Source organism: Monopterus albus, unplaced genomic scaffold, assembly GCF_001952655.1.
Source record: "Monopterus albus unplaced genomic scaffold, M_albus_1.0 scaffold36.1, whole genome shotgun sequence".
NCBI lineage: Eukaryota > Metazoa > Chordata > Actinopteri > Synbranchiformes > Synbranchidae > Monopterus > Monopterus albus.
Genome location: NW_018127916.1, coordinates 1,473,832 through 1,499,351, shown reverse-complemented (window position 1 = coordinate 1,499,351; position 25,520 = coordinate 1,473,832). Strand labels below are relative to the sequence as shown.

The window sequence follows — 25,520 nt, the reverse complement described above, 5'->3', positions numbered from 1 at the left end:
CAGCAGGTCGTGGGCCCGACTCAGCAAAACACCTGTTATTCAGAGGGGGCCCACCTGATGACCTTGTAGACTTGTCTTCACTCTTAAACCCACAAAGAGTTTATATTGGTGTTGCTGACAATACAGCTGTTGGTTCAGAGAAGGAACCTGAACTCCAGGGCCTACCTCCACCTCAACCCTGCCGTGTGGAAGGTGGTGTCTGAGAAGATGCCCAATGGACGGACGACCTACAGCGTTTTAGGACAGATGAAGAGACACCAGGAAACGTTCAAGAGGTTTGATTTTGAGTGCAAGTGTTACCCTGGGTGGAGTGGTAAGAGCTGCTCCATACCAAATCCAGAATAACAAAGTCATTTTTCAAAGAAAACAGTCTCATGACAGTTACGGTCTAATAAGTGGCAGTAAAGTCTGTAAAAAGTGTGAAATTTAATTTACTGTTTCGCTCAGAATAATACATCACAATGTTTTCTAATAATAATGGCTGATTGTACTGTACATTCAAAAACATCTCAACAACAGTAACAACAAGCCAAGGTCAGTATACTGTTTCCTCACAGTGTTAAAAATAAGTGACATTTTGCTAAGTTTACCAAGGATAATACACAGGCTACTTTCTCAATGTCTCCTGCAAAATTACTTTATATTTTCTGCTTTAGGCTGTTGTGCTAATTAGACCTACTACTGTGATTATACTGTAACACAAACAAATAGAAATAAAATGAACTGTCATGCTTAAATTACCTACACACTTAAACACATTTTTTTGTTAATACATTTATGATTTTACTGCTTGGTAGTAAAAAGTTTCACTACTGACCGTTGAAGGGAAGTAAAGCCAGGCAGTTTTCAGGGAAGGACACCGTCTGCATGCAACAACCTCACACCCCATAGCCATTTACTGTAACTGTAGGGTGCTGTTAAACCAAAATATTTCTTTAAACACCTTTTAAGAGGCATGCATTGAAATTTGAAAGGGGAAGAGATTATTATGTCTTTTTGGCGGCAGTTTAAAGTAGAACTGTATATCCTGTCCAGGCCAAGTCTTCTCGGTGAACTGATTAGTGAACTGATCTTCAGTCACAGTACATTTATATTTTATTTTATTTTTGATACATAATGAGAACTGCCTTGAGGAGAGACAGTGGTGAAAAGAGGTTTTACCTAATCTGTGACTTTAAATCTCTACCTCCATGATGCATTTTGCCTCTCTGCTAAGATTGGTTGTTAGAAGTTCTCTGCACAATTCTGATTGGTAGTTGGAAAACCCTTGAGAACATTTGATTGGTTGTTAGAAATCCCAGGGCACTCCTAAATGTGTTTTTGCTCCTTCCTCTTAAGTATGTAAATTTCGGATCATATGACTCCCCCTTGCATTTCAAGAACGCAAAGTACAAACAAGCATCTTTGTGTAATCCTTGTAGGTAAGTGAGTGTTTGTAATTTTGTCTAAAATGCATTTTACTCTTTCTTTATTACACAATGTATTACCTTATGACCTGCTATCTTATTCAAATATACACATTTGCTCAGAAACTAAAATTCTTGATGCTTTAATTCAGATTCTGTAAATGGATATCAAGTTTAGATCTTTTAAGACTCCTGCTGCCTAATTAAGTTACTTAAAATGTGCAGTTTAAGGATAATGTTGTAACATCCTCTCAGATTTTCACAACGCAGTTACACAACTCAGAGTTGCCGTTGTGTTCTTTGCAGGGATGGCAGCCTTTCATCCTGAGTTGCTGTTGCTTGTGAATGTGATCACCCTTGTTTCAGGGCTGCAGGTGAAAACATCACATTTTTCCCAGGTGCCTTTCCTCACTGTGTGGAATGCCCCCACTGCCAACTGCTTCTCTCAGTATGGTGTGGACCTTGACTTGGGGATATTTAACATCGTCCACAATCAAAACCAATCCTTTATGGGTGACAACATAACCATCTTTTATTCTGACAGGTTTGGTCTGTATCCCAGATACTCTGGGCAAGATCAGGCTATTAATGGTGGAGTCCCACAGAATGCCAGTCTTGAGAAGCACCTAAGAGTTGTTTATAAAAATATCAGCACCGCTATTCCTGACAGGAATTTCCCAGGGCTGGCTGTCGTGGATTGGGAGAACTGGAGACCTTTATGGGCGAGAAACTGGGACAGTATGCAGGTATACAGGGAGGCATCAAAAGCACTGGTGAGATTGGACCATCCAGACTGGAGCCCTGCAAAGGTAGAAGCTGAAGCCCGGGTGCAGTTTGAGGATGCAGCGAGGAAATTCATGGAAGAAACACTGAAACTGGGGAAGCAGGAAAGACCGAATGGGCTGTGGGGTTACTATGGTTTTCCCAACTGCTACAACTACTACAGTGACAAAATCACAAACTACACAGGGGAGTGTCCGGCTATCGAGATCAAGAGGAACAACCAGCTGCTCTGGCTGTGGAAAGTCTCGTCTGCTCTGTATCCTGACATCTATCTCAGCCTCAACCTGCGAAATCTCAGCCAAGAAGTGCTGTTCTACACTCACCACCGCATCCTGGAGGCCATGAGAGTAGGGGATCGGGTGACTCCATCAGGGCTGCCTGTGTTCACCTACGCTCGCATCGTCTACACCTACACGTTAGAGTTCCTCTCTCAGGCAAGTAGCTGTCATTTAAACTCTGTGCTGTTTTGGGATCATTTCTATATCCTCTGCTTACCCCCTTTATTACCGTACTCCTGCAGGAGCACCTGGTCTACACCATCGGAGAGAGTGTTGCTTTGGGATCCACAGGGGTGGTGCTGTGGGGCGACAGCACCTACTCCAAATCTCGGGTATGATTGACTGACTTGTTCATTAGTAGTGTGCATCACTTTGTGTACATCTCATTCAGACGTCAGCAGGTCGTGGTCGTGGTCCCGACTCAGCAAAACACCTGTTATTCAGAGGGGGCCCACCTGATGACCTTGTAGACTTGTCTTCACTCTTAAACCCACAAAGAGTTTCTATTGGTGTTGCTGACAATACAGCCGTTGGTTCAGAGAAGGAACTTGAACTGCAGGGCCTACCTCCACCTCGACCCTGCTGTGTGGAAGGTGGTGTCTGAGAAGATGTCCAATGGACGGATGACCTACAGCGTTTTAGGACAGATGAAGAGACACCAGGAAACGTTCAAGAGGTTTGATTTTGAGTGCAAGTGTTACCCTGGGTGGAGTGGTAAGAGCTGCTCCATACCAAATCCAGAATAACAAAGTCATTTTTCAAAGAAAACAGTCTCATGACAGTTATGGTCTAATAAGTGGCAGTAAAGTCTGTAAAAAGTGTGAAATTTAATTTACTGTTTCGCTCAGATGAAATTATCAACAAGAGTGCATGTGATCCCCTTCACTTCTGTCCAAGTGAAAAGTATCTGTTAATTGATAGATTTTTTGTTAAAAAATAACTAATTAGACAGAATTATTACTTAGAGCATTTTGAATTCTTAATGATATATTTTAAATCTTTTGTCTTAAATCATATCTGAGTGGGATCTTTAATGTAATAACACTGTATGGATTTTCATTTTAAAGCAAACCCCAATTAACTGATGTTTGTGCTTACAAGATAAATATCTTGGCAAAGATATGGTTTTAGGACACAGGTAAACACACCATTGAGCCTGTCGTGGGCCCAACTCAGCAAAACACCAGTTAGTGAGAGGGGGCCCACCTGATGACCTTCACTCTTACACCCATATATAATTTGGTCACAGTATTTGCATTGGCATTGCTGACAATACAGTCAGGACAGACTTAGAGGGCCCATTACTGGTGTACTTTACAATTAAGTGGGCCTGGCTCAGATGTGTCTTGCTGCCAAAGCCACTTGGGCCAGCCCCTGTATTACAAATATAGTCCAAATTATATGTGCCAAGTCACCAAATCATGGGTAAGCAGCACTTCATCTAGCTTATGGGAATGCTCAGCCATCCATTTGCACATTTAATTGTGTATTATCAACTATGGTGATTTAAGTTGAACTAAAAAATGTTTAAAGACAGCAAGTTGATCATGTCATTGAACTTTATTTCCATCATGCATTGGAGATTTTATAATGCTGATTCATTGGAACAGTTTTAAACTTTACTTATTGTTCTTTAGTTAAATGTTTTTTAAAGAATGACTTTTATTTTCAACCATCAAAACTTTTTGACTTTCCTACTCCAGCTGTGGCACTCAGCCACAACCATAGTTTCATTTTTTTTAATGGCTCAGTGTACTGTCATTGTGGAAATAGTGTATTTGTTGGGGACTTTTTTTCCCATTTGCAGACTTATACACATTTGATGTGCTAGGGAGTGTGTACAGCAGCAGGACATGAACAGTATGTGAGGCTGACCGAAAAGAAACTACAGTGCATGTTTATTATAATGAAGGAACATGTCAGCTTGTGCAACAGTGTGGTTCATGTGTCTTTAGCAAGTTTCAGACAACAAATGGAAGTAGTGCAATTATATTGAATGTTTGGCTGCACAGAACATACAACACAAATGTTTTTGGTTTTTTAATAGGATAATAAGAAAAATATAAACTAATGCCATATTTATTCTCAAAGAGTTACTGCAGAAATAGTATAATGTGAATGAGACATTGTTTGCTGTGTGTGGGGTTACTTTACTGCAGGTGGCTTTTGCTTTGACCACTGGACACATGTTTAAGTAAAACCGGCATAAAAGCTTTATTTGAAGCATCCTCAGTCAATAATATCACCTGGTTCTGTTCTACTTTCAGGCTACTTGTAATTCTGTCCGGTCCTACATTGACAACACTCTGGGTCCCTACCTGGTGAATGTAACAGCAGCAGCCACTTTTTGCAGCCAGATCATGTGTTCCTCTAAAGGAAGATGTCAGAGAAGGAACCTGAACTCCAGGGCCTACCTCCACCTCGACCCTGCCGTGTGGAAGGTGGTGTCTGAGAAGATGCCCAATGGACGGACGACCTACAGCGTTTTAGGACAGATGAAGAGACACCAGGAAACGTTCAAGAGGTTTGATTTTGAGTGCAAGTGTTACCCTGGGTGGAGTGGTAAGAGCTGCTCCATACCAAATCCAGAATAACAAAGTCATTTTTCAAAGAAAATAGTCTCATGACAGTTACGGTCTAATAAGTGGCAGTAAAGTCTGTAAAAAGTGTGAAATTTAATTTACTGTTTCGCTCACATGAAGTTATCAACAAGAGTGCATGTGATCCCCTTCACTTCTGTCCAAGTGAAAAGTATCTGTTAATTGATAGATACTGGATTTTTCAAATGAGCACATCCAATTGTAAGAGTTTTACCTAGTTCACTGAACATTTTGTTAAAAAATAACTAATTAGACAGAATTATTACTTAGAGCATTTTGAATTCTTAATGATATATTTTAAATCTTTTGTCTTAAATCCTATCTGAGTGGGATCTTTAATGTAATAACACTGCATGGATTTTCATTTTAAAGCAAACCCCAATTAACTGATGTTTGTGCTTACAAGATAAATATCATTAACTCTAACATCTGTTTTGTTGTCCACCTCTAGAATACCCCTGTGGACATTTTATGCTCATTAATTAAACATTTTAATCCACGACACTGGTATGATGTTGATTCTTTTGCTATCTTTGAATATTTTTTTCCACCACTATCTAGGAGGTGGAAGGGGGAGGGGCCTTTTTATCATTAATTGTAAATAACATTACTTTTTAACATTTCTGCCTCATAATTTAAATGCGGAGGCTGTATTCATACAAATATGTTTATGACCAGCAGGTGGTGGTGTGGGACAGCTAACAATAACAAAGGCATCAAGGTCAGAGCCTGGGCTGTTAGCATTCACAAAGGAAAACAATATTTGACTCAGTATGACATTCTACCTTTATTCCCCAACTCTGCAGCAGCTGAGAAATTCATATAGACCCAGAAACAAAGAGAGCATATAAGGTGACCTTGATTGATTTACAAGTGATGTACAATGTTGTCTTATCTGAGAGCCAGCTCTGCTCCTCTGTCCCCTGAGGCTGAGCAGGCTGGAAGAGCAGACTCCCACAAGGACCCTTCGGTTTTCTGCTTCAAGCTTTATCATTACTGGCTGAATTGTGAGAATATGAGGCAGAGATTGATGCTTTCGTCAAAGCCAGGGAGCGATGTCTACAGCTTGTGCTTTTAAAAAACATCATTGTAGTCTTTGGACTTCATTGTGCAATTTTATTGATTTCCAAAAATAATAATAATACATTAATGCAAACCTATATTTATTGTACTTACTTGATAATGGCAGGAAAAACACAACCAGGCTCATACACTGATAGACATTCAACACCAGGGTCATGATTATTGTTTATTTTTTCAACCTGGCAGCCTAAAATCTGCTCCCTATGTCCAAACTGAGGAGAGGGATCGTATTAATATTGTGTTGTTTCTAACTGACTAGAGATTATTAAAATTACTTTGTAAACAATATAAAAATCATATTCAAAATGCAACATTATAGTTTTTCACCTGTGTCTGCAAGCCGTGAATACTCAAAAAAAAAGTTCTGCTTGACATTTTACCAAAGTTTGAATCCTCAAATGTAATAAGATTTGATAAACCATTGTGAATTTCATACATCAATAGTGTTTTTTGATTTTAAAAATGCCTTTCAATGCTCTGACTATACATGAACAGAAGTATGATTTTAAAAATGCCTTTCAATGCTCTAACTGACTATACATGAACAGAAGTCATTTTGATATGTTTATCGTGTTTTGAGTGGTCCCCTCTTTCCTCCATCCTCTGCCTGGTCTAGTAGGCTCTCTATTTCTCTATCCTCTCATCTCTGCATTTCTTCATTTTGACGTCTCGCTCTGTCACCCCTCCATGGTCACGTCTCCCCTTTCCCTGCTGCTCGGTCTAGAGATCGTCTCGCTCTTGGTTTAATAAGTGTTTTGTCACGCTCTGTGTCTGTGTCCTTCAGAGGAGTCGACTCCCTGATCCGGTTTCTTAAAGATCTAATGTGTGCTAGTTTTTATGTTTTATGTGTGATTATGTCACCAAAATCCATGGTGGAGTGCAGCCATCAGACTACTAAATGCGGGATTCTTACCTTAAAAATGGAATTTATTTAACATTTTGGCAAATACACTTTATTTGCTTTCTTACTGAGAGTTAGATGAGAAGACTGATAGCACTCTGCTCCAACCAGGCTAGCTTAGCTTAGCATAAAGAGTAGAAACATGAAAACTACTATCCTGGTTCTGTTCAAAGGTTAAAATTAGAAGTAAAAAAAACAAAACAAAACAAAAAACAGATAATGTGTGAAATTGTTATACAGCCTCAAAGTCTGCAGAGGCACAGGGTTGCATTAGATAGGTGAATCAACAAAATGCTAGACTTTGCCACACTGAAATCGCAGTTTGTTTCACAGTCCACGCTGGTTTCTTTTAAATGTGATTTCTTGGATGTTATCAAGTGGTTAATATTATTATCGAGATGCTGAAGGTTCTTTAACCTTGACAAAGTGGTTTTTTAAACCAAATCATAATATTTCCCTAAATCTAACTAGTGTTTTTTGTGCCTAAACTTAAGCAAACCTAAACCATAGAAATATATCAGATAACAGTATTATTTTTGAAAAAGCTTTGTCATCAGAAGTCAAAAGTGGCATCAGTCATTGTGAAGGGCATGGTCCAATGAAGTGATAAAAGACCAACGCATTTTGGCATAAAGCGTTCATCAGGGTCTAGTGAAGATATATAAAAAAGTTCCATTAACTGACTGTACAGACACTGGTGTTTCTAACTCCGAAGAGGAAAGTACGCCTGCCTCTCGTGTTAAAATACTCAGCGGTTGGTCTTAGAAAGATTCAAGTAAAGGGGTGCAAAATACAGTGTAATGAGAACAGAGAGAATCCACAGCCTGCCACAGCTACATTAAAGTACTATCTATTCATGCATGTTGCTACACTACTTGTACTGTCATGTAATTGTTGTTTTTAATTGCCATTTTATGTTTTATTTAATTTGTGTTTAAATTTTGTATCTTTCTGTGCATTTTATATGCATTTTAAAGTTTTATCTATCTGTGTGGATATTTGTGTAGCACAGCTTTTGTACAGTTTCAGTGAGGATATAGGTTATTAATTAGAGATGTTTAGAAGTGCTAGGCAAATAGTAAATATGCAACTTTGTATGAACTGGATTTATAGCCGGTATTTCACACTAAAAGCAAGTGACTGTAAGTAAATAGGCTGTAAAAACTGATGGAAAGTGGTCCTTGAATCACCTTTTTTATCACATCTCCATGTAAGTAAATGAAACCAGAGCAGAGAATTGGAAACATGAAATGAAAAGGCTAAACGATGGAGTACGGGAGAGGTCACAGCGTCCTATTTCATAGGAGATGGAGCGCTGATATCTCTCCACTTAAACGCTGCTTGTTGACTGGCCGAGTCACTACCAGACCACATCCTGCAGCAGTGTGTCACATGGCTGGATGGAGACGCTCTCATGGTGATCAGTGCATTTGCACATAAAACTGTAAATATTGTAAGGATGTACAGCAAAAAAATTATCATCATGTGTGTTTTGTGTCTGTGTTTGAAGTGTAATGTGTGTGTTGCTGTTGAGGATTTGCCTTCTCTGCTGTGCCCCCTGATGAGAGGTGACTTGACAGACTGTCACATGTGACTTATCCTGGGTAGCACTGGGCTCAGACGTTAACCCCCGCCCTGCGAGACCACACCACAGCTCAAAGAATACCATTTAAGACAAAGAAAAGCTCACATTCCCACACTTATTATACAAAGGTGGCCCCTGCCAAAGTCACACAATAAGTGTGTATGTGCCCGGGAGCTATTCAGGGAGAAAATTACACTGCCCAATCAATCTCCACTAGAAAGGCTTTCCTCTGGTTGTGACCAGTAAAACGCTCAGTGTGTCTTCTCCACAAAACAACAGCCAATCAGTTGTTGTCATGTTGATCCTGATAAAATGTAATTATATGTATGTAATTATTTTCTGTTTTCATGGACACATTGATGACACTGGGCTGGGATGGATGATGAACATAAATAAATGCCAGCTAATAAGAAAATAACTATGGAGATGGAAAGAGAATAAGCACTTTTTCAACGCTGTTACCCTTTTAGTTTGTAATTAATTCAAATATGATGATTCTTCTGCAAGCATATAATCCATTTCAGCATTTTCTTCTCATTCATTTTATAGGATTTGATCTTGGTTCATTTGAATAAATATTTTGCTCCATATTAGTCTGGGTAATGAAGTGGATCTTAGAAGAAAAATGCTTTTGTTATGAGAGTGGAGACTGCTGTGGCACAAAGGAGTCTCACACTGGTCACCTAAGCAGCAAAATTGCTGATTGGATACCAGATTCAATCGAATTCAGAATAGAATAATGATTTGTAATGAAAAAAAAAAAAGTTGAAATGTCAACAGTGATGAGCATGGTGTTTTAAAAGTAGAGAGTGGAGGCTTATAGCTTAAAGTAGTGTAGCTCTCAGTCTCCATGTTGGCTTGAAGAGCAGAAGTCTTGTGATCGCTATTAACTGTAGATTATATCAAAAACAGTGTCTGTCTTGTGATTGGTGATGGTGACTATTTAGTAATAGAAAGAATGAAATCCATATTTAGTTCAGTTTGTGTGCTTATTTTCTTCCTAAATGCACTGCATTTTGTTTTTTTAGTTTAGCTGAGCTACTCCATGTGATGACTCCTTGCACCAGGGTACGAGTACCCTCAAAACATTAGTAACTGCTAAAATTAGCCCTGACATCGCCCTATGCACAAAGCTATACCATTTTAATTTGATTAGATTTATTTGTTTATTTGTGTTTGAAGATCGGTGTAGCAGAACTTTACTGGCCTGCACAGAGCCTGGCCCTTAATCCTTGTAATGCTTTTGTGGCTGAATGGGAACAAGTCCCTGCAGCCAGGTTCCAAGTTGCTGTTGAAAAACTGTCATTATCAGCATATTAATGCCCATGGTTTTGAAATGGGATAGGCAACAATCAGATGCCAGTGTAATATTTTTTTTTTTGGTGTCTACATACTATACTTCTGGCATTTTATTAACCCTTTTAAACAAACCCTGAATGGCACAATAAAAGATAAACCCAACAACAGCTTGTATAATTCAAAAGTGTTTCACCATATTCTGATTTCTGTGTCATGATTTAGTGTGCATGCAAAGACAGCACACACACATGCATAAACACAGGAGAATGAAAGCTGATGTTTTGATATGTGGGTGAAATTGAAGTTGAAAGAGGACAGATAGGTCAGAAAGAATACCTTAGTAGAGACCATCATCTTTTTCTGCAGATATATAATGTACTGAAATGCTTGTCTTCTTATCATGCTTCTGATTTCAGTTTTGAAAACTCAAACAATTTCCGCACATGCTTATTAATGCGTAGTTCCTATTTTTTAAGGCAGAACTGTATTTAAGTGTGAGCAAGAAAAAAAAGATGCACAGATGCTAGTTTCATAGATGATTTCACTTCTGTATGCTAATGATAAGGTCAACAATGTAGTGCAACAATCATTTCCTGTCTCTGGAAAGTGCTCTGGTCTCTTGATCTCAGCAAACCTAAAATACCTGAAGACAGAATGTGATATAAAGGGATCCATGACTCCTATCAAACTTATCTTAATTGGCTGTCCTATTTCTGTTCCTCCTGTTTTGATTTATCAATTGTGTCTCTTTGCTTTGTAACTTATTATTATGAACAACGGACAAAACCCATGTACACACACACACACAGCAGGGAAACACACACAAACATGCAGTTATGTGAACTGAAGATTTGTCCGTAGGAATCAGTGATTACTGGGTCTGAATAGAAATGTCATGGTGAGTCGTAACCTTTACCGGAACACATTATCTGCTCTGATAGTGTGGTCGGGCCAGGATGGGGACCAACATGATGCAATTGGATTTGAAAGGTCCCCATCCAAATCATGCCCACCGGCTATCTTGCCTCCACAGTTCAGCAACACCAGCACTACGGCATGCCTCGAAGTTTCAAGGATGTGATCTGTCCCGCTGTATCTGCATCTCCATGCCTTCAATTAGTCTGGAGAATAGGCACTGGGTCATTCTGTGTTTGAGAGGAGAGGATGTAAGATGTAAAGGAATGTGACATAGAAGGGGATTGTAATGAAAAAATCCTATACACTTGTCTCAGCTGCTATTTTGTGCTTTAATGAGCTACAGTAAAGTGTGAGCAGTGGGAAAGCAGACCATGAGAGAAAATGTTGCTACGGTAGGTGGTATAAGAGGAAAATTTGTTTGCTGGCATGTGTATCTGTCAATATGGGGTCATTAGTTATGAAACTGACAATGCCAGCTCTTTGCTTAAACCATGGCGATCGGTGGACGTCCTTGATGTCAGCTTGGATAGACAAATGGAGATCACATAAACAGCATTCCATTTAAATACAAAGGCTGCTGCAGGGATATTCTCTTCCATCTTAGCTACCTCCTTTGGGCATATTCATAATAACAACCGTTAGGTAAAGAAAGACAATGGTTTACTCAGGATTGTAAAAGTAGTTAATGCATGCATGTTCTACTTTGACCTACTTTCAGCTTGATTGTGCCCAAGAGGGAATTAGTCCTGCAGCAGACTGAAGACAAACATAAAGCATAATAAAATATATAAAACATACAAGAACAAAACTAATTCTGAGCTAAAGTTCAAGATGCCATCTGTTGCAGTAACTCCTCATTGTTTTCTCGTCATTTGCTTTTATCCCTTATTTTGTAGTGCTCTGCCGTTGTCTAACGACCATGAATACAGAGCACCTAAAAGCATTTTGCTTAGTTCCCCTGGTGTTTTTTTTGTTGTTGTTGTTGTTGTTTCTACATCTTTGTGCAGGGAATCCAGGCCACTGGGAGCAACAACAAAGCTGAGTCTATTGTGTGTTCATGTGAGCAGCTGATCACCCTCTTCAGACCCATACTACCCAAAATTTACTATGAACCGAAGAATAGAAGCTGAGGATGCAGAGCTGGGGCCAAACACAGAACTAGGAGGTGAACGTTCCTTCAGAGATGGAGACTCGGATCTACTTCAGAGTGTGAATCTAAAGGAAAGCAAAGACGCCTTCAGGAGTAAGTTTGAAACCAAGCTCCAGTAAAAAAAAAACATGAGGGATGAAAAAGATCACAGGTTTTAAGGCTAAGGGGAATCAGAGTGAGGGAAACCTGAGCAGTGCCAGCAAGCTGAACTTGGTCTTCAGCAGGTTTAATACAGACCTCCCCTGCTGCTCCCACGTGTTCCTCTTCCAGCCACACAGACTCCACACCCTCCCTCTCCCCAGATCCACAGTTGCTTCCCTTTCACAACTCCCCAGTGATCTAAACCAGCAGGTTACACTGCAAGTCCTGATATGAGTAAGAGTAATGAGGGCCTGTGTTAACCACCTATGTGGGATTCTGCAGCACCCATTTAACCTTAGCCTGACTCAGGAGTAGGTCCCAGTGCTGCAAAAGGCATCCTGCCTTCCAGCACCATAAGAGTCATCTCCATCCAACCCCAACAACTAAAGACCTGCTTTACTCAGACCTTTCTGCTGAAAGAGAAGCTCCAGAAGATGCAGGTAGACAGCTGCCCAACCTCCTGGATTGCTAACTATCTGACAGACAGACCACAGTTTGTGAGGATGTGCGGTCAGCAGTGCAGGAGCTCCGCAGGGGACAGTCCTTTCACCTTTCCTCTTCACCCGGTACACCTCCGACTGCCAGAACAACTCTGAGTCCTGACAACCACACATGTCAAATGTCAACCTCATGGTGATGGTCAAGGAAAGGTCACCAGGGGATCATCAAAGAATGTTTCACTTATTGTCTTGAAATAATGACTGTCTGTAGCCTGCTAAACTCTTATGGCCACTCATCCAATAGTGGGTTAAGTCTGAACAAAAAGATTAATCTCTAGAGCCACACCAATAAGACCCAAAGACCAGCTCACATTAAATACGTACTTGGTAAAAATACTATGTATTATAGTTAAACATCAGTAGAAAGTGTGTTTGCTTTTGAGCAATGGTTACTATAAATAAGTTGAATTCATAAGATAAATATGGTTAAAAGCTTAATGGTGATTTATTTTATGTGATTTTAAAGGTTCAAGGAAGTGTTGTGTGTAAAATATCATTATTGGTCATCCACTGGTAAAGGTAGTGATACCCAGGGAAAGGGAAGAAGAAGAAAAAAGGAAGCGGGGAAGGGCGTAACTTTGTGAAGCAAAGAGAGATGAAAAAAGTTTTATGCAATATGTTAACTATGTGGACTGTATCTTAGATTGTCAACTCGAGGATCTGCTGTAAGATATTTGTCCTACATAGTTTGTAGTAGTGATGTGCAAATGAAGCAATAAACTAGTACCGAACCACTTCATCAGTTGTCTCGAAAATGGGTTCATTCATTCAAAGCTTCGTTTGACATCTAGTGGTGAAAAAGGAGATAGCAAAACAATGTCTTAATAATTATGTGATGAGAAGGTGTGCTTGGGGAAACAGAGGATGTGCTAGGCTGGTAGGGTGTGCTTGTGTAACTAGGGCAGGGTGTGATTATGTAAGTGGGGTGGAGAGTCAAAGATTTTTTATTGAGAAACAATATTTATTCGAGTTACAAAGCATCTGGCGCTACGAAGCAGTACTGACTGGTTTGAACCAGTCATGTGATTCACTCAGAGGAACGAAGCAGTTTCTGCTTTGGATGTCATCGGTCGTCTGGAAGGTGGCAATAATACACCTAAAGCTAGTTGCTAAACGCCATTAAACGCCACAGTGTATATGCTGGGTGGTGTAGAGTGAGGGAGTGTGTGGGGCCACTATATTTATGTTTATTTTGAAATACTGAAACATGTATCTTACAGTGAAAGGGTCAAAAATATTTAAATGGGATTGTTATTGTTTATGGTTTACCCTGATTTTTGTTGAATGAATTAAGAAACTTTAATTCTAACATGTGTTTGGTTATACAGTACCCGTAGGACCTAAGGGCATATAATGTAGAGAAGTTTATTACAGACTCAGTTATAGTTACTGTGAGGGCCCTTACTTCATACAGTGGGTATAGGTGGGTTACATACTGATAAACATTCAGTCTTGAACAAATACAGCCGTCATTTTCCAGTTCCTCACACTGTTAGAGCTGGCCTTTGGCATTCTAAATCTCTGTGAAGAGGTGAGAATAGAGAAGATACTCTAAAGTACCTCCAGCCTTTGAAATGGCTCTTGCTGAGAATGTGAGACTGATCAGATAGATAAAGGTGTTCTCTAAAAACTAAAGATAACACTTCATTTTATGGCCCTGTAAATGCCACTTTATTTCCACATAATCTCTGAAGATGTTCCTTGGAACAAACCATATAATTCGAAACATATTACAGGTAAAGTAGAAACTGATCAGTTGGTACACTTCCACCTATTTTTAAATGCTAAATGCACAGCAGACTGTTATTCAAGGGATGGGTGAGCTAAACAGTTTAGCATAAATTAAGAAAAAAGTTTCCAATAATTAATAAATGAGTTAGAAACAATCATCCATGTTTAAATGCAGGAAACTAACTGAACTAAAATAAGCAACCTACAGTACATGGTTCTTTCCAGGAAACACTTAAGAAATTGTGAGGAAACTTTTTTAGGTGCTTTCAACTTAGCAGTTGATTTTTGCTTAAGTATCTTAAGGAGCCATCAAACTGACAGTCATTATGCTTTTTTTTTTGTACATTTCCCAGATTAAATATCTGCTCAGATTAGCTCCTTTTATAGTTTTAAATCATTTCACACTCAAGTAATCTTACTTTTACTTTGGTATTATCTGGACAAAATAATGTTACCTCTACTATTCCAGTTCCCTGTCTGCCTCTGGTGAAAGTGTTCACAGTGTGTGTTATCAGGGTCCGGGTTAGTGTTTATGTTCACAGCAGGGGGCAGTAGTGAACAATATTTCTGCTGAGACACACTGACAAAGTCTACAGTAAAGTGGTCACTTTCTTTCAGTAATACTGGACAAGGACCAATAGTAAAAGTCTGTGTTCTTTTCTAGTGAATGCTGTGACTCTTTTATAGGATAGATCAGTGTGTGATGAGTGGATTTATATGCTATATATGTGATTGTAATCAATAGAGTTAGGTCTGTTGTAGGCAGAGTGCCAGTATTTCACGTTCAAAAATGGCAAAGAATTTAACAAAGTTTACTTCTTCATCATTTCAGGTTGTTAATATATTCACTTCTAAGATATATGTGGATAAAAAAGTTTTCTCCAGAATTATTTCACCACAGTTCTGCACGTTTTGTGAGTTCCACACTTACTTTTCATAAATTATGCTGAAGGATTAGACTGTCAGATGCCTCTCTGCTGGGTTTCATGCTCTTCTACCCCCAAGGTTGCTTCTATTGCAGCTATTCAGTGCTTCAGTGGAGCAGCGTGGCTGCATGGGGGGACATTCTCTCTGTGTGCTGTTGTTCTTGCTAAACGGTGGCTCCCGGGGTTGCTCAGCCACCATCCACAACTTCCATTTCTGCACCTGTTTCCAAGACAACTGACATTTTAAGGGGTGGCTCTGGATATTGACTGTTTGCCCTTCACTACCACTCTGCTCGCACTTGTTTGGTTCAGCCTGTGACTGTTTCCTTTTTATCCCCACTGGACTGATGTCTCAGTCTGGCAACCCATCATTGGTTTACCACTGATAATTATGGCGGCAATATTCACCAAAACATGAAACCAGCGAGACAGAAAAAATGTGACCTCTCACCTCAGGTTTTGAGTATGAAACCTGATATGTTAGTTTGAGTGTAGTATGTAAATGGCACAGGTAGAAAACAGGTAGAGTTGATGCACTTGATGTTTTAAATAGACAAAGCAAACATTTGTATATGTGTAATTTTATTACATTAAAAATCAGTACTCCTGTGTTCCAGGATTGATTTGTCAAATAGATCAAGATATCCTGATGTTTATACTTATTCAGGATCTCCCACTGATTGACGCTAGATGTCTTTATTGTATATGATCAGTCCATGTTGTGCCTTGTCTCATAACTCTTTAGGAGACTAGTGCTATATACGGTGGAGATATTTTTGTTTGATGTCTTTTACTGAAGAGAAGGTGATAATTGTGTTTCTTTATCCTGCTAAATGTTGTCTTCATGCTCAACTGCCACCTCCGCTGACTTCTAAAACTTGAAAGAGAAGCAGCACCAGCAGCCAAGACTGACCAATCACAGTTCTTGTTACAATTCACATCACCCACGGTGTAGTTATATAAAGCAGAAGTATAAATCCAACTTCAGCTACTAGTTACATACAGTATATAATTAAGAACATATCCATGATGACAAAATCAGAAGGTTACTGTATATTTTCAGTGTCACAATTTACAAATAGACTCAATTGTATTGATGTGGGGCCGATTATGTTCCTCTCAAAACGTACTTCACTATGTTGATGCTAAACAGCTGTTAGCCTGTGAAGCAGCTTCCAAAAAGTCAATCTATCAATGATCAGTTTGTAAAGTTTTCTTTACTGGGTCGCCACATACAATTTTAAAGTATTTTTAACTAGAATTACATACTTTCTCTAGCTCTGTTCTTTTTCATCAAGTGAATCAAACACGTCGGTTACGCTTGCAATAAGAACAAAGAGAACAAAGACTGTCTTTTACATTTCTGTTCTTCCCATACAGGCAAAGCTGGATGTAGTAATGCTATTAAATAGATTGGATAGATACAGTTGGTTGGTTCCAATATATTTTCTGAACTTTTTAACTTTCTGTGAAGCTATTTTTAGTGCCTGCAAACTGAGCATCAAACTTTGATCTGATGACTCAGTTATAGTTACCTGCTGCTGCTTCATTGATCCTGTACAATTGATTATTCTGTTATTCTTTACTGGTAAAATGTTGTTAATAAATTGTGTTGAAAACATGAATGAAAAAAAGATTACAGCCATATTATTTGTGCAAACTCATAGTTTGAACACCTTTCCTACAGACACACTGCTTTGATTCATGTTTGAGGCTCAGATGGCACAACTCTGATTGTAACATACCCAAAATAAACTGAAAGTGACAATTTACTGAGTCATTTTTTTAGCTGTTACAACACTAATTTACAATTTTCCAATTACAGCAAGCAAAAGTTAATTAGACTGAAGACATAAAACTGTATGAAAATTAGTCCTTGAGTTGTCATAAAGAGATGCTGTCTAGTACGTTCTGTCTCAAGTCACATCACTTTGTGAACTGTTGAGTTTAATGGATGCTGTGTTAGTTGTTACAACAAATGAGGCTGTTACAATGTCAATCCTAAAGTAGCGAGATCAAAGGAATGCATGAAGATGACAGAATATAAGCTGCTTTCCTGCATCTATTTACATTTTTATTGGTCTTGGTTAAGAAAGATTGTTTTGTCTTGGTGTTTCCTCTGATGAATGTAGACATTTATCCTCATTGTACCTGGGGGCTTTTACTTTATATTCTGCAAGAGCAAGATCTTCCAGAAGTTTCATGTCAGAGGGATTTGTCCATTCAGAAAGCTCCTTACAAAATGTAATGCGCTGTTACAATGTCCAACTGTGCTTTTGATGCCATGTGACATGCCTTTAAAGGTCATGCATAAAACTTACTGTTATCTAGAAAAAGGCCCATGTGAAGGACAACTAAAATATTATCTGGCAGAGACATAGACAAGGGGACAGGCAGGCAGACAGACAGATGCATTTTCACTCCAACATACATCCCCTAACAAGTGCTTTCAAGGTCACGACAATAAAAAAGCAAAATCTTCAAGTCCCACTTTCCCTCTCCCTGAATAACACTGCCCTCCCTCCTCATCGCTTTGTGTTCCCCCCCTCTTTCTCTTTCTGTCTCTTTCACTCTCCTCTCCCTGCGTCGTCTCCCTGATCGGGCAGCAGACAGCGTGTAAGTGCTCTAACCCAGAGAAGTCTCCAGGAGCTCTTGTGATTGGCTGTGCTCTGCAGCACTGTTCACAATCGATTAAGGCACGGTGAGCTCCTGTTAACAGCTTTTCTCTGCTGCTCCTGTGGCTTTGATACTGTCACATAGACTCCAACTTTGCCCTGAACCCTTCAACCACTGTCCTCTCTTTTCTGTCTATTTCACTCTGTTTCTTTTCACTTCTCCTTTTATTTCCAAAGTCCCAGAAGACATTTTTTTTTACAACTCTCACTCCAGGCTTGCGTTACTCTTTCTTGGAGTTCTTAGTCTTCTGCCACTTAGAGCCTCTTCTCTCCTCACTCACCTGGTCCTGTCATCTTAAATTTTAGTCACTTATCTGTCATCAGGGAGAACGAAATAAAAGAGAGAGCTTTTAGATTCAACTGGTTCTTTTATCTGAAGGCCCCAAGACGTAACACTCAGGAAACAGGAATCAGCTTTACGTAGATTTATCTTCTTCTGGTTAAATGCAGAGTTATTACAGCGCTGAGCTCTGAGAGATGACAAGTCTCCAAGAGCCTCGATAATCAAAAATCATTCACAGTTATCTTCTCGGGCTGGGACTGCCCTGTACATGGGTGGTACGTTGCATGTCAGTATTCTAGAATGTTCATATAGGCAGTATGTGTGTGTGTGTGTGTATGTTGTTATCTTCTATTTTCAGGCGTTTCTTTCCAACTGAAAATGGACATGCAGTTAGCTGTGTCACTAAGACAAGAAATACTACAAGTTGTCTCAAAACTGAATATTATAACTATAATGCATGCATAAGAGCCAGGTTAATACTGATACATAGAGCTGTTAATGAAACACAGACAAATAGTCATACTGAACTTTTCCATTATAAAAGCAAAATAATACTTATAAGTAGAAAAATAACTTTAACTCCTGAAATCCAATCCTAACAGAGCCGTTCTTTAGAGCAATCATGAAATAAGTTGTCAAACACTGTTTATTTGTATGCAGGGGTGTTGTAGTCTGGGAACAGTGACACTATCTGCCCAGGAATTACGTATGTAGCATGACCTACCATGGACATCCTGCTCTGTGCAACCACGCACCATGATTTGCACCACATGAACAACTGGTTCCAGTGATTCCTTTAACTATTTCATCTAAAAATAACTATATGCTTAGATAGCATATTTCTAAGATTTTCAGCCCAAGTACAATAACTTCATTTTTGTTGGAGTTTAGAAGTAAGAAATTACAAGTCATCCAGGCCTTTATGTGGCCTTGTCTGAGGCTGGGAGAAGATTGTTGGTGACTTTCACCAGTGCAGTATCTGTACTATGGTGGAGTCTAAATGGTCACATAATTGCTTTGCAAACGCTACAGCTCGGTAAGCGTAGTGGCTTCTCCTGTGGTAAGCGTATTCACTTTTTGTTGCTGTGGCTGCACTGTGCAGTGCTTGTTACCAAATTGTTTACAGAAAACTTTTAGCTTTTAAGGTTACTCATTACTAGGTTTATCTGAACATCAGCTAACTGTTTGACATATGCCTATACCACTCAAGAACCTGTGCTACAGAATATCTTGCTAATTGCCAAACATGAAGTTTGCATGTGTATAGTGGCTGATTCAGTCATGTATACATGCATGAGAATGAAGATATTAATAAGGGAACGTAAAGACTGCTGTTCTTTATGTTTGCCTGTATTCATTGAGTATTTGTGTTTGGGCAGACGTGCATCCAGGGTGTACAATATGCTGAGATCAAGGGGAAAACGAACATGTAAAATGAGATTCATGTTCATGAGTTTAATGTATTTTTTCTCTCTTCACAGAAGGTCTTTAATTGAGAACGTGGTATGTGTGTGCATACAACACAAATGTCTTCATGTTATGTTTAAATGTGAGAAAATAATTTGCCTCATTTGTGTGAGAAATGGAAGCAAACATTTTAAAAAATAAAAGCAGAATTCACGAGCTTCTTTTTGTGTTTTCACTGGTAATTATAACCTTGTGTTTGGGTGTAATTCTATTTGACAACAAGATAAATATCTTATTACACAATCACAGCCTTTGCTTTATTCTTCTCTTTGCTGGCAATTAAACCATTACTCCTTCGCAGCCTTTCTGTTGTGCGGTGTCATCTCCGCCTCCTTGGGCAGAATGGAAAAAAAATTATATGTTTATGTACAAGGAGAAATGCAATTCATACAGAACTGTGACCCAAATGTGAGTTTCTGGCTTTTTGTGAGGGTATTCATGTAGCAGCTAGCAGTGGAAGACAGCACTGCCTGAAGAAAACTATTTTTTCCCCATGGTTTAGATTATCAAAAGGCAGTGAACCATTCTCTCAGAAACACAAAAGATGTGCAGTGAGAGACTCCAACAGCTCAATCTGCCCAGACACTGTGCTTTTCTTTCCCCCTTGTTCTATTCTCTCTGTTGTAGCTTCCAGCTTTAAATGGCATTTAGCTCCTGCCGCAGACATGGCCTACGGCTTTGACAAGCTGCCATTTTCTCTCCATGTACGTGAACATACCTGTATTCTGTTTACACTCACCAGCCACTTTATTAGGTACATCTGCACAATTGTTTTGAATTCAATGCAACACTTCCGCCTCAACATCTGTGTTTATGAAGCTCAAAACATTTCAGCTTTTGATGAAATTGTCATAAATGTATAAGTTCAATGTTCAATATGTTTATTATTGAGGCCACAGTTCAAGTTGGTGTTGTACTGGACTACATTATATTCAGAGGTGTTCCTAATATTGTGATCCTCTCATGTATGTAGCTGGGGAGGACAAAAATATAGACACACCCTGCAGTAATTAAAATGATCAGCATATAAGATTAGGTCCACCTTTATGAGCAGTGACATTATAATGATGCACAATGAAATGCATCAGTAATTATATTGCAATAATATGATATACATTATTATGCAATGTGCCATTTGACACAGTGAGTACTGTTGTTTTTGGTACTTCAAGTATATTTTGATGCCAGTACTTACTACAGGACTTTTACTTGTAAAAGAGAAGTTTTACATTGTGGTATTGATACTTTTTCTAAAGTAAAGTATGTGACTACTCCTGCCACCACTGCTTGTGTTTGAGGACTAGGCAAGGTCTAGTGTATTGTTGACCCATCCAGCCACCCTTAGTGTACCTTCCCTCTCTGTAGCTCTGTAACAATGTCACACTACTTCCTCCTTTGCTCCTGACAGATAACAAGCTAATTCCTGTGGAGGGTGCTGTCACTCACATGTCAACACAATATTTTGTTTATTTGCTGAAATGACTAATGCTGCTACAGAGAGTTTGCTTTATGTAACCTGGTAGAAAGGGTGGTGGATGGACATGTAAAGACGGACTCTTTGGTACCTACCCCTAACCATTTCTTAATAATTAATCTGGCACAACTACATTTTCCTATCACAGATGATTCAGTATCATCAATTGAGTTTGAGGATTGGATGTTAAAGATGTGTTTAAATCCTCTAAATCTTTCTCAAACTTTCATTAGACTTGGTTAGTCCACCTGTTATCATGACTGAAGTTTAGTGAAGGTTTAGTGAGGGTTTGTGGGATTGAGTTGAAAGCAAGCAAGTGAACCTTGAGTTTAGAATATTTTATCATGGATATTATATTGTTTTCTAATGAGAATGAAAATTCATTCTTGACTTTGGAAACATCACTCTCACCACAAGATTCATTTAGTAGCTATTCCTGAGCTTCTTGACCTTTCTCAGCGGATGGTTTGAGCACTTTAAGGTCTTCTGCTCCTTGCTGGCTTAAAAATAGATTGAAAAGAGATTGGATAATTGTATTTGTGATGCGATCAAAAGCTCCAGAACAGTTACTAAATGGACCTTGTGGTGGTGATTGTTTTTTCAGCTACTCTATTCTGTCACAGCCTGTTTGCTGAGGCCGGACCAGTGTATGATAGTTTCTTTTCTTTAAATGCATAAACACTTTTTCAGAATCACTTTACACTTCATAGTGACTATATGTCTTGTACCGTGTGCCTTTTCCTCATATAATGCATGTTTGTTATATCTCAAATGCATGAGAGAGAAGGTGACAGATTCAATGCCGCATTCATCTGTCACACTTTCTCTTCTCTGTTATCATCTCATCATTTCCAAGATTAGAATATTTTCTTCATTTCCTGCTGCATCTCCATGACTTGTATTTCACAGGACTGGCACATGCTTTCCCCTAAAGATGCAGACTTGAGAGAATTATGGCAAAGCAGTGTGTGTGGTGTGTGACAAGTGATGAAGATCTCAAACACAGAAAAACACGATCAACCTGCCTGTGTCTGATGTGTGCCCAAAGCCCTCTGGGTGGTGTAGTTTGTACTGCTCTCCCCATTGGTATAGCAGTTAATTGGGTTTGATGGCAGGGATGAGGACGTTGTGCTCTCGGAGCCCAGACGTTACCTCTGGGGAGCCCCAGTTCATCATATTTGTTTTGAGATGGATCTTGTTGGGACCTTGCCGGTGTATGATGTTCCCTGTCGGGTTCCTCTTTCTTAGAGCTGTGGTCACAGCAGACTGCATGTCACAGTGTCCTGCTTTAATTGGCCTGTCACTCTCTGTGCGCTGCGGGGGGAGGGGCTGGCCTTAGCAGGGCTGCTGTGGCAACTGGGCCATTTAATGAGAATAAGCACGCTGTGACTAATGACATCCCTGATCCTATCGGATATACTGCAAATGGACAATTTGCTGCATCACTCACACACTCGCACAACAATACACAGGCATAAAGAAACACACACCTCAGCATGGTCAAAGCTCATTGACTAGAAGACAGTTTTCTCTCTGCCTTTTTCACCATGAATCAATACGTGACAAGTGGACTTCAGTTGAAATGCTAAGGTTATCATCAATTCTCATCCACTTTTAAGCTTTAATAGTTTCACCTAATAAAGCTACTGCTAATGTTATGTGGAGATATTAACTACAGCTTCAGATACACATGAACTATCCTAATCTTAATGGGAGACATATCATCCATAATAGGAATATGGATTTGAAGAGAGACGTGATAACACAGCTGACTGTGCTCACAGGAGAGAAGGAGAATGAGACATTTATTTGATCATCTTCCATCTCTTCCCATTATCCCAGTTGTTGATCCATTAGTGACCAAGTGACAGCATGAAATGCATGGATAGGCTGGCTATCATATACAGTATATCATGTTATGAGCTGGATGCAAACCCTTCATATTTTTTATGACTTGCAAGTTTCATTTTGTATCATTAGTATACATCAGAAAAAGAATACAACCTATTTTCCAAACAAACTTAGTGTTTTTCAGCTTATTGCTTTGGTCTAGGCCAAAACTTTACTGTTTTGGTTCATTCTTGCTGCTCTCATCACTGTTGTTTTCAGCTGCAGTATGCAGCACTTTTCAGCATAAAAGCTCTAAAATCTCAGCTAAAAGGGGAATGATTGTTGGACTTGCATTTATCAATGGCCAGAGACAGTTATAAATGGATTCTTATGTTGTTTGGTATCTGCTGGATGTGTGCATAGACGGCTGTTTGCTAGTAAGTTTGGAATATCAGTTTAAAAGGTAATAATGTGTCAGCATTGTGTTCATAGCTTGTTTTGTAGTAACTTATTGCAGCTTTCAGAAATGACTTCTCATGTGCCATGAGCAACATAGGTGATGGCAGTTGTGGAGTGTAGTTGAATTAGTCATTGAATGGGATAAACAGGAGATAAATAAAGAAAATCACATGAGAATTTGTATGTCAAACATGTAGTATCATGTCTTGCTGTGGCTATAAATGGGGTTACTGTGATTTTTGGTGAGGCTATCAACTGATATAGTCCAACAAAAACCCTGTCTCTGACAAGAGGTGACGTACACCTGTCTGAACAAACATACATAAAATATAATGAAAGGGACACTGCTGTTATCTCACTCTGCACAATTACACTCATTACCTATAGTAATTAGCTCCTTGGTGAGGCACCATATCCAGTTTAACATGCTTGCAAAATCAAAACATGGATCAAAATACCAGGGAAAATCTGGTCCTCACTGCAACCCCCAGTTAATCAGCAGTGATAATGTTTTGCTAAACTATCATTTCATCTGTGAATATTAATGAGGCCTCTATGGGATCTCAGCCAAGTGAGGAGGGAGTGCTTGTGGTTCCCATCTGAAAAATGGCCAAACTGTCAACACAGACTGTGAAGCTGCTCAGTTCTCACTTTGGCTGTCTTTGTTTTCCTCAGTGGCTCTTCAGTGTGAAAGAAGTGTGGCAACAGAATTTGAACGTTAACCAACAACTAATACAGACAATAACTAACACAGACAACATCTGTTTGGAGAAGCTAATAATAAGGTTACGTTATATCAGAGAGAGCTGGAGGAGGAGTATTCTGAGGTCACTGACCTCTCCACTCAGCTCCCGGACCCCAACCTCAGCCTCTCCAGATGTGAACAGCCTGATACTAATCCTGGTAAACAGCGAGGTTCTTTCTGGGGTTGAGAAAACCACCGAGGTTCAAGAAGTAAACCATAAACAAATGAATCAATTCAGCCAGACGTTTTACTAAATTACATGACAGGGCTGTCAGACATGTAGTGACAGATGTCATGTAATGTAGTAAAGAAAATAAATTAATCAGGGCAGCACAGTGGGGTTATTTGTACCGATTATTCATAACTACCCAGTACATTGCCTACATTCATATTTTCCTCCTCAGCTCAGTCACTGAAAGAATAAAGGTTAGATAAATAATATCACTTAACTGAAGACCCATTTGTTTTTTCTTTAAGCTATGGCTTTTATTGTGGACATGTAGTTCTCACAAGACAGCAGTGCTACATATCAATGTGATGTACTGCTGTAGATTAAAGTAGTTAAAATTAGGATAGTCTTAAACAACCACAGCATTAAAGCTCAGAATATACTGTACATTAGATATAGTGATATTAATAGTACAAAAACAATGTTTGACAGTGGTGGAAGAAGTACTCAGATCCCTTACTTAAGTAAAAGTAGCAATACCATTGTGTAAAAACACTCTGTTACTGTGTCATTGGATTAAGGACTTTCTCACTAACAGGCCTCAAGTGGTGAGAATTGGAAGCTGCACATCATCCACACATCATCCACACTGGTCTACACCACAGGGCTGTGTGCTCAGCCCAGTTCTCTTCACTCTGTTTACCCATGACTACTATGCCATTCACTGCACAAACACAGTAGTGAAGTTTGCAGACGACACCACCGTAGACAATGATGAGACTCACTACAGAGAGGAGATCCAGCACCTGACAAGGTGGTGTTCAGATAACAATCTTCTCCTGAACACCCATAAGACTAAGGAGGTCATTGTGGATTATAGGAGGTCCAAGAAGACAATGTATGCTCCTCTTCTCATACATGGGGAGGTGGTGGAGCAAGTGGATAACATCAAGTTCCTGGGCATCCACATCACATCTGACCTGACCTGGTCTCTGAACACGTCCTACCCGGTGAAAAAAGCCCAGCAAAGGTTCTTCCTCAGGAAGCTGAAACGTGCTGGTCTCTCCTCTTAGTTGCTCGCAAACTTCTACAGAGCGACAGTAGAGAGCATCCTCTG

General features: G+C 39.4%; 1 protein-coding gene and 1 long non-coding RNA gene across 3 annotated transcripts in view; one reads left to right on the top strand and one right to left on the bottom strand.

Moving 5' to 3' along the window:
• Nucleotides 1-1,153: 1,153 nt before the first annotated feature.
• On the top strand, nt 1,154-5,562 carry hyal1 (hyaluronidase 1). The gene is made up of 4 exons (XM_020598081.1): nt 1,154-1,421; nt 1,713-2,623; nt 2,710-2,799; nt 4,735-5,562. Exons 1-4 carry the CDS (start codon nt 1,358-1,360, stop codon nt 5,059-5,061), a joined length of 1,392 nt encoding a protein of 463 aa, XP_020453737.1. The 5' UTR covers nt 1,154-1,357; the 3' UTR covers nt 5,062-5,562.
• A 9,651-nt stretch (nt 5,563-15,213) lies between these two features.
• Nucleotides 15,214-25,520, bottom strand: part of LOC109959056 (uncharacterized) — a 13,148-nt gene continuing 2,841 nt past the window's right edge. The window contains exon 3 of one of the 2 annotated variants that reach the window (XR_002274754.1): nt 15,214-15,521. This is a non-coding gene — a long non-coding RNA (uncharacterized LOC109959056). Of the gene's footprint in view, nt 15,522-19,610; nt 20,059-25,520 lie in introns of those variants that run through there. The other variant, XR_002274755.1, reaches the window with a different exon arrangement.